Source organism: Heloderma suspectum, chromosome 2 (assembly GCF_057233095.1).
Source record: "Heloderma suspectum isolate Gila_16-S chromosome 2, 16-S_ref, whole genome shotgun sequence".
In the NCBI taxonomy this organism is placed as follows: domain Eukaryota; kingdom Metazoa; phylum Chordata; class Lepidosauria; order Squamata; family Helodermatidae; genus Heloderma; species Heloderma suspectum.
In genome coordinates, this window is record NC_139459.1 from 302219927 (window position 1) to 302229955 (window position 10029).

General features: G+C 45.1%; 1 protein-coding gene across 6 annotated transcripts in view; it reads left to right on the forward strand.

The window, feature by feature from the left end:
- COPG1 (coat protein complex I subunit gamma 1) overlaps positions 1-10029 on the forward strand; it is a 41274-nt gene that overhangs the window by 29391 nt on the left and 1854 nt on the right. For 3 of the 6 annotated variants that reach the window (XM_084840147.1, XM_084840144.1, XM_084840146.1), the window contains 5 exons: positions 2200-2371; positions 2796-2893; positions 6121-6259; positions 7542-7640; positions 9077-9844. In XM_084840147.1, the coding sequence (XP_084696273.1) occupies positions 2200-2371; positions 2796-2893; positions 6121-6259; positions 7542-7640; positions 9077-9207 (639 nt within the window). In that variant the 3' untranslated portion in view covers positions 9208-9844. Of the gene's footprint in view, positions 1-2199; positions 2372-2795; positions 2894-6120; positions 6260-7541; positions 7641-9076; positions 9851-10029 lie in introns of those variants that run through there. The other 3 variants (XR_014788532.1, XR_014788533.1, XM_084840145.1) reach the window with 2 other exon arrangements.

Here is a 10029-nt window from a genome sequence, read left to right on the forward strand (position 1 = left end):
CTCTCTCCTCTCCTTCTCCTCCTCTAGCACAGTTATGAAGAGGACATTTTTGCTTCTGGTTTTTTGCTTCCAAAAATTGGAAATTCTTTGCTTCTGTTTTCAGCTAACTGCCATTACTCATTTCGTCTGAACCCAGAACCATGGATAGCATTAACTGCGGTTTAGGGAAATGAGCCAGGATCATAAACCACAGTTTGAAGTTAGGTTGTACCTCTAAACCAGCCTTCCCCATCCAGGTGCCATCCAGATGTGTTGGGCTGCAACTCCCATCATTCCCAGCCAACATCTGGAGGGCATCCAGGGGATGGGGAAGGCTGCTCTAAGCTAGAGTTACAGCTAGACACCAGGTTTCAATATCATGAGTAACCGTGGTTAGTTGTAAATGGAAGCCAAGCCTTCCAGTCTCATGGCTGCAGGGGGACGGGGGGAGTGTGCAAACCCTGAGACTCATGCATGTACCCTAAACCATAGTTTGATTGTTTTTATTGTCTCTGGCTGATTGTTTTAAATTGTTTTAGATATATGTTGTTATTGTGTGTTTTATTGGTTTTATTTCATTACATAAATGGTTTTTATATTTTATATAATGTATTTTAATGGTTTTTAGTTTTTGTAAACCGCCCAGAGAGCTTCAGCTATGGGGCGGTATAGAAATATAAGAAATGAAATGAAATAGTTTAGCATTGTGTGCAAACCATGCTATAGTGCAGGGGTGCAGAACCTCTTTCAGCTTGAGGGCCAGATGCAATTTCAGAGAAGCTATTGGAGGCCATATTCCAAAGGCCAAAGGTAAAAGGAGGTGGGGCCAAAATACCAAAAATAGCAGCAGACAGATGGGAAATGACCAAGCCATCAGCCACCAAGAGAAAGGGGAAGGGGAACCCCACAGGGACTGAAATGAATCGTTCAGGGTTACTCCTTCCAGAAGACCTGGACATGAGGAATTTCCCCCAGCTCAACATGTTAAAAGGATCTCTGCATGCAACACAACTCCATGATGGCAGGTTAAATTACCTCCTGACAAGGCCCAGATTCCTGTTTGTAGCTCCATGATGGGAAACAGTTTTCGTAGGTGTAATGTCTCACATGACAATGCTAAGAAATGCTTCTGATGCTATTCTTGAAATGCATGCAAATTTGTTTCACTACGGAATGTGTATACACCTTGGAGGCTGGTAGGTGTATCATCATTCTGGAACGACGTTGTGTATATCTTAGGGATGTGCTGGCCCAGGAAATAAGTATGATGTGCAGGGCCAGCCCACCCATTAACCAGGGTGAGGCGCCTGCACGAGGTGGCAGAGCTGGAATTGCACCGCTCCCCAGCCCCAAGAGCCCACACCAAAAAAGCAGCCAGTGGCGCTGTTCACAGCTGCCGCCACCAGCCCTCTGTTGCTGCAGGGCTCCCGCAGTATCTCGGCCACGTGCTAAGGCTGGATCTCAACCCACCCGCCCTCCCTGTTGTTACTGTGCGAACCTCCCTCTCTCCCTCCCGCCACCAGCCCCAGCCCAGAGAGCCCCACGCAGCAGAAAGGAAAGGCGGTGGGTCTCCAGGGTCAGGCTGGTGGCGGGAGGGTTGCACGGCAGCGACAGGGAGGGAGGGTTGTGCGGCGGCGGCTGCACAAGTTCTGCTTCAGGCGGCGCAAGAGCTTGCACCAGGCCTGATGATGTGGCACAGGAAGCCGTCATACTGAGATTACATCTTCCTCGGAACAGGCTTTGTGCCTGGGTTGGCCAGGATTTCCACCAGTCTGCAGCACAGTTGGCGGGCCAGCCCAGGGCCAATGCAGACACGGTGCAGTAAAGAAATGTATCTGTTCCCAGGAAAATGCCTTCTATAGACACCTCCTTAAACATAGGCCTTGAACTGTGCATCTGTAAAGCTGTTAGAGTGTAAAAAGAGTTTTGGAAGCTGCCTTTAGATTTCTAAACTTGAAACATTTGAGAAAGTGCATAGCAGGCAGATTCATCCTTTGGCCCTGTCAAAACAGGGTCGCTAATACATTTGTTTGAATAAGCCATGGTTCCCCATAAGAGGAAGGGGGAAATGATTCTACTGTGATTTATTTAGTTAGTTATTATATTTATTTTTTAATCTGCCCAATAACCAGTGTTCTCTGGGTGAAACCTATCAGTACACCATGTTCAGTGTTGTTAGAATGACTTCGTGCCATGATGTACGTTCATTTTCCCTGATAGTTTGACTGCACAAACACACTGAATGATCAGATCCTGGAAAATGTCACAGTGCAGATGGAACCAACAGAGGGATATGTGGTCATCGGTTACATACCTGCCAAAAGCTTGCAGTACAACCAGCCTGGTACTTGCTATACATTGATTGCGTTGCCTGAAGAAGACCCAACAGCAGGTAAGAACATTCTCTTTCTTCATCTCTCCACCCCTTCTCAATAAACACTCTCTCTCTCATAGTTCCAAGCCATCTCCGTGTCCATTTTTGGCTGCTGTTTTTTTTTTTTTTTTTAATTTACCTAACATTAAATTCAATATTGCAGTGTATACATTGTAGGCATAAGGGTTTCTAGACACCCTTTCTATAAATAACCCTGTATACCTGGACGGAAAAGTTGGTAGGTTAATCTGACTTGTCTGTCTGTGGAAAATCTGTCTTGATGGAAAATCACAGCTAATTTTGCAGGATCTCCTCATAATCCGCAATGTCTTTTTAATCAATGAGCAGGGTGGACCTAGGAGCAGAGACAGGGATAAAAACTAACCTGCCGATTTCACAGTGGCATGACTTCTGTTTCTGCTTGCTTTTGCCCTCTCTGCAGTGGCGTGTACATTCAGCTGTATGATGAAATTCACTGTCAAAGACTGTGACCCAAACACCGGTGAAGCTGAGGAGGAGGGATATGAGGACGAATACGTGGTAAGAAGGGGGCTTTGATTACTTTACTGACCCTTTTTCAATGTCACTTGGCTCAATGCCACAGTCGCATTCCAAGGCGAGACCATCAGCCTATAAAATGGCTCCCCCTCACTCCCATTCCTCTTACGGGGAGCTTCGGCTTGTTCCAACAAATGTGTTAGCAACCCTGTTTTGTCAGGGCCAAAGGATGAATTTGATAAAGGTTCTGCGCTAACAAGCTGTTGAGTCTTAGCATGTCCAGATGGCTAAGTGTCAAACCTGGAGCGTCCTGTCAGAGTTGCTCACTGACCTGGCTCATAACCAGCTGAATGTTGGCAGCCATGTACTTGAAGGGCCGTGACATATCCCCTCAGGGACGTTTACTCTAAGCTATCCGCATTATCCCCATGTTTCACGAATAAAATGCCTTAGCAAAGCAGTTTTGGTTGCTTATGGTTTAGGTAGGGTTTTTTTTAGCAACCCCCCCCCCCCCGCCCTCCCCGGTGCATACTTAACATACCAATGATTCTGATGTTAATTTTTTGAAATAAAAATACCCAACAATACGCTCTACAGAGAGTATAGCAGACATGCTGAGGGAAAGACACTCATGAAGAAGCTTTTATGCTCAGTGGGTTTCTTTGTATGTGTTGGAGCCATTGATTTCCTGTCAGGTTAGAGCACTGTGGAAATGTCACTGTGGAATATTAAACCTGAAGGGATTTTTCTTGCGGAAGGGAAGGGATTTCTTTGGACACATCCTCCTCCACCTGACATTTTAGGTCAGGGCTTTTTTACATAGTCCTGTGCATATGCTGGGCTTCCCTCACCAAAAGCTTGCTTTCTGCCAGGAGCCTCGGTCGCTTCACATGGGGTGGTATTCCCACCCCACCCCCATTCTGAAGAATAGACTACACAATGCAATTTGAGCCCTGTTTTGATCTTTTGATTTTGATTCTCCAGTTCTTCTTCTCTGCTGAGTGTCTGGCTGAGACGGTTCTACTGAGAGTTGCATCCGCTGGATGTGCTTCTCAGGAAAGCTAATCATTAATAATCTCACAGCATTTGTGAATGGGAAAGATTGATAGCGTTCAGCCTCTGCTTGTGCTGTACAAGAAATAGTTGCATTTGAGCAACTCTGTCTCACAGGCTGAATGTCTAAGGCTCAGTGCATATGTACACCAGGCTGGTGTGCCAAATCATGTTTAAGAAGGGCAGTGCAAACCCCTCTTCTGCACGCACATCATCTCATATGAGGCAGACCCTCCACAAGGGCGCCTCTGTGCCTAATGGCCTGATCTGAGCAATTCCTCCCTTTCTGCACCCTCCACCCCCAGAAATACCATTTGTACCGTGCATCCAGCCTTCGGTAGGAAGCACTCACCTTGCCCATGGCACTACATATGTGGTGAAGAGGCACACTGCTCCTCCCCCCACTACATAACTTGGAGTGCCATCCCAATGAATGCATGAACTAGGCCTGCATTTTATTACTTGGATTAGTGTATAATTAGAACTGTGTCGAGTTGGTGCCTCAAAATATCCATGCTTGTTCTTGGATCATGCAAGTTATAGCTGTATCCATTTCCTCCCATGACTAAAACTTTTTGTCTAAGATGAGCTAAGGTGGAAATGATTTTTTGTTAATTGCAAGGGATGTTGAGGTTAGATGGCAGAGGAGCAGGGAGTAGTTGGCACTTGGAGAACTCTGCAAAGCACTGGATACCTTGGTCACCGTCCCTCTAAGTCAGGAGTGGGGGACCTGTGGCCTTTCAGATTTTGTGGACTCGGACTCCCATCAGCCCCAGCCAGCATGGCCAATGGCCAGGGATGACGGGAATTCTTGTCAAACAAGTCTTGCGTTGCACCTGTCAAAACCACTGGTCATATTCAATCAAATGCTTCCCCACACCCATGAAAACTAGAAACGTGGTTAGCTTCTTTCCCTCTCCAAGGAAATGAACGATCATAATTTTAGGATGCCAAATTCTGCACCAGAGATAAGACTCTGTGCATGTTAAATGAGTAGCTGGATGGAATGCATGCAGATATGTATATAACCCTCACGTTATGCTGGGGGTGGGGAAGAGGATGCTCTGCTGGTGGTAAGGAGCGAGTCCCCCCCAAAAGCACCTCAGCAGTAACACAGCTGATTTCCATGTATGGTAGTAGGCGGCCTGTGAATATTTTAATTATGCGCAAACAAAGGTTCCTCCATTATACCTCTGTCTAGCCCAGTATAGTCCACTCTGACTGGCAGTTGATCTCCATGGTCTCCAGCAGGGGTGTTTCGAAACACCTGCTTCTGGATCCTTTAACTGGGAATATCAGAGCTTGATCCTGAGGCTTTTACCTGCAAAGCTTTGGCTATACCACTGAGCTCTATGGCCCCTCTCTTAATTTTGAGAATTAGGATCCAGTTGGCCTTCAGTGGGTTCAGTGGTAAATCTGGGCTTCCTTCTGAATGGCATTGAGCTTGAAAAACAGCCTGTTAAAAAGAATAATTGGAGCTGCTGATGTGTTTTTCTTCCGTTTGTCTTGGATAGTTCTCTGATTCTGAATCTCCATCACACATTTTCTCTTCGGCATGTTCAGATCTGAGTGAATGATCTGCTCTAGAGAACTGTACAAGAGAAAGAACCAAGCGCTTTTCAAGCTCCGTTCACAAATCCAATACTGGAGCAAAATGTGATTGCTTTAGAAAAGGAACAGCTATTGCAGCAGGAGGAAGATGCTGGGATCACTAAATTGGAGTGGGGGAGAGATGCTCTAAAGTAGGGGTGGCAAACCTCTTTCAGTGCAAGGGCTAAATTAAACTTCGGAGAAGCTCCCAGGGGCCACATTCCAGGGGTGGGTGGAGCCGAATCCAAAAGGAGGCAGGGCCAAAGGCAAAGTGGGTGGGGCCAAAACACCAGGCTGTTTTAGCTTAAAGCTCTCACTACCAGTCACTAAGTCTTAGGGGAGGCATTTCATTCTTTTAGAACGGGGCGGGGGGGAAGGATGTGCAAAAGCCGGGAAACTGCCAAATGGTTGGCACTTGGGGGAAAGGGAATGGAGCCCGGGGAAGGAGGTGTAGCCATCTGGGAACCCTGGAGGGCCAGACTGGGACCCCAGGTAGGTGTATTTGGCCCATGGGCCTGAGGTTCCACACCCTTGCTTTAAAGCAAATGTAGTCACTGTTGCTCAAGGAGCCAGAGGTGACACTGGATTTGAGAACAATCTCATTTCAAGTACCTTTACTATATTAGCTGGAAGACATTGAGGTGACCATAGCAGACCACATCCAAAGGGTTCTGAAGCCAAATTTTGGAGCAGCCTGGGAAGAAGTTGGTGATGAGTTTGAAAAAGAAGAGACTTTCACGTTGTCCACCGTAAAAACACTGGAAGGTAAGGAAGTGCTTAATATTAGCACAGCTCTTGATATTCCCCCTGCCAAAAGTCCAGTGTTTTGAAACTGCTTTGTCTCGGATTGTTCATGATCTCCTTCGGCTGTTTGATTCTTCTCCTTAAACTGTACTGTCCACTATCCCCTGGAGAATTCTTTTAGGAACATGGTAACTGTTTAACAGAATATCCCTTAGCATGTTTCCACTGAAAACATGCTAAGTGATCTCTCTCACATAGCACCGAATGTGAATGAAAGAATTGATCTTGGTATCACTATGTCCATGGGCACAGAAAAAAATCTAGAATGATAATTCAGAGTTCCAGGTTCCATGATCAGTGTTGTGACAGAGTCTCAGAGGTATGTGTTCTAAAGCATGGGAAGGGAAGCTATGGTCTTCCTCAGGTTGTTGAACTCCAGTCCCCATCATCCCTGACCTTTGGCTATACTGGCTGGAGCTGATGGGACCTGGAGTCCAACAACATCTGAAGGACCACAGGTTTCCCACCCCTGTTCTAGATAGAAATGAAGAAGCTCATTTATGACTGTCCTCCTTGAAGAGAATAAAAGAGTTTTTCTAATAAAGAGAATTGAATCTTTGGACTTGGTGTTCACACATCAATAATAACTTGCTGGTTCCACAAAGTTGACAGCAATTGATGGTCTACAGCAGGGGTGGGGAATGCGTGGACTGCGTTTCCTATCAGCCCCAGCCAGCATGACCAATAGTGAGGGATGATGGGGCTTGCAGTAAAGCAACCTCTGGAGGGCCACGTGTTCCCCATCCCTGGTCTACAGGTTAGGTTTTCTGGCCTTTCGCCTCTATTCCATCCCTGATCTTTTTATTCCTTATTGTCACAAGTACATGAAATGCCCTCTCTGAACAATATCATGAAGGTATTTTACCATCTTCTAAGGCCCATAAGGAATGCAAGACATTTTACTATTTCCTTCATATTAATCCCATCAAATTAGAGTTTTTAGCATGCTCTGTTTTTTAGCCACCACCATAACACATTATGGTAGTTAGGTTGCCTTTCACTTTCATACCTCCCCATTTGATTCTGCTGAAAAGTGTATCATTTGTATGACGTTGATACCCAGATGAGATCATAACCTCAACTATTCTGCATCTTCTACAAGCACAAGTAGTGTGTGTGTAGCAGCTTCTCCATACAGGAGCCTACTGCATCCTGAGGAAACTATGAACAGAATAAGTCTATGCTTATTCTGTTCATAGAATGGGAGAAGAGAAAGTGAGTCCCACTGTTTTTATTTCCACAGAGGCAGTAAGCAATATTGTGAAGTTCCTGGGGATGCAGCCCTGTGAGCGGTCAGATAAAGTGCCTGAAAACAAGAACTCTCATGCCTTGTACCTGGCAGGTGAGCTGTTGTGGTGATGTCTTGGCTTCAATTGTTGTGGTGATCCTAATGAGTGCAGCCAACTAAAGGACTAGAAAAAAAAAACATCCCTATACCAGCTAGGCATCAGTTCAAGGCACCTTAGCACCTTTCCAGGTACTGCCCTTCTTCTGGGTGAATTGTGCAGTATGCAGTAATCTCCTTCCAGATGTGTTGGACCACAACTCCCATAATTCCCAGCCAGCATGGCCATGCAGGGAGTTCTAACTGCAGATGGGACATCCGGTCAAAGACCTTCCATGTAACATGTAGCTTGGCCTCCGATGCCTGAGAGCAGAGACTCCAAACTTGGGTGCCTGGATGAATTAATTACCTCTCCAATTCCCAGTTCAGCTGGTAGAGGACAGTTCTCCCCTCCAGGGAGTGGCAGCCCAACACATCTGGACAGCACCAGGTGAGAGAAGGCTGGCTTAGGCAACACCAGTTTAGCAGAGACTTCCGTTCTCAGGACATCACTTGTTCCCAGCACTCAAAACAGTGTGGTACAGCTGCTGGAAAACAGTGATCCTTCTCTCATCTAACATTATCTTTGAGTGTGTTTTCTGTAGACACAGTAGTGCCATGGACACTAGATGGATAGTGTCTGTGACATTATGCCTAGACTTGTTACAAGTCCCTCACTCACCTCCTTATGCCATTTTGAATGGCCTCTATGCTTAGCCACCCCAGCACAATCCTAACAGCTTTTTTTTAAGATTATGTGCACCCTCCATATAGCCTCACCACCCCCCATATAGCCTTACATGGGGATGGAGATCTTATTTCATGTGATAATAGAGTACCAAGACAGAAGCGGGTTATGTATTTATGTATTTACAGCATTTTTAGCCCACTCTTTAGCCAAACAAGGTTCCCAGAGTGGCTTACAAAGATAAATAAGACATTCTCTGCCCTCAGGTTTACAATCTAAAAGACACAACACAAAAGGAAAAGGGATTGGGAGGGAGGAGGAAAAAAGCAAAACGCAAGCACCAGTTCTTAGCTTCAGAGTTCTTATATCTTCTTGGGAAAAGGAATGAAAGGGTCTAAAAAGGCCCCTGCTCTATTTGATTGGAAACCTTAAGTCCTTGCGTTGTCAGGAGTTGCACATGATTCTGAAAGCGTGGCTACCTCCAGCTTTTGCTATAATCCCATTTGGGAGAAGAAAAGGAAGTAAGGCAACACAAGGTGTTTTTAAGTCACAACCCAAATATAATGCTAGATGTCCATTGGCCAAAACATTGCTAATGTAATAAACCTTCTTAATGATAATAATAAAACATTATTATCAAGTCTTTTTTTTTAAGTGTCTTTGGAATTTTAGTTTAATTCCTTCAAGGGATGGTAGTAATGGAATTGTTCTCACCCTGCAAGCTAGTGGATGTGTTCCTGACTTGCCCATCTTATATCTGCTACAGGTGTATTTCGGGGAGGTCATGACCTCTTGGTTCGTTCTCGCCTTGTCCTGACAGACATTGTGACGATGCAAGTCACAGCACGGAGTGGAGAAGAACTTCCTGTGGATATCGTCATGGCCTCTGTTGGCTAGACACATTTTAGGACTTTGCATTTCAAACCCCGAAGCTGAAAGGGGTTTTAGAAATCTCTTTCCACCCTTCTGGACACTAAGGGAATCGTTAGAACACTGGCATCAGCTCTTTTTCTAATTAGAAAATTAAAAAATCAGTCGTGTGGATTTAAAGCCCAAGAGTGTTTGTAAGGGATGGTAAGAGCTTTACGAAGTACTGAATAGGTCATTTTTTTCAGGATCTCTAGGCAACTTCAAATGAGCATCCCCCTTCATACCAAATTGTAAGGCTCCACTGCCTAAAGATCCTAAAGTTGTTTTCACCAGCTCCTGTTGTGGTAACAGTGTGTCAAATACCTTCTGTGATCGGTGAAAGCCTTTACAAATTGGGCAGTAATGCTCTTCAAAACAGGTTATAAAAATAAAAACATGAATTTTCTCTCAGTGGCCCTGCCAAAGTTTAGCTTCTTTACAGTAACATTTCAGTGTTACAGTCTGAGCTCCCTTTCATTACATGTATGTGCCGCAATAGTGCAGAAGGGCTATCTTGCTGCTGTCAAGAATTTGGAAAAAAAAGTGTCTAAGGGTAGTATCTTTTGCTCATATTGAACTGAAAAAATATCCAAAAAGTAGAAATCCAATTGATGTATAACATGTTTATATCAAAATTGGCAGGCTCCTCCTTTTTAAGTAGTCAGCATCAGTTGTTTTTGTGTGTGTCATGTGCAGAAGTGTGTAGGTAGCCTGATGGCCCTTTTTTGCCATGAAGAGCTGTTTCTGGAGGGGTTGATGGGCAGCAGAGAAGCAGTGGCAGAGGGGGAAGGATTTTGAAAATACACGTTG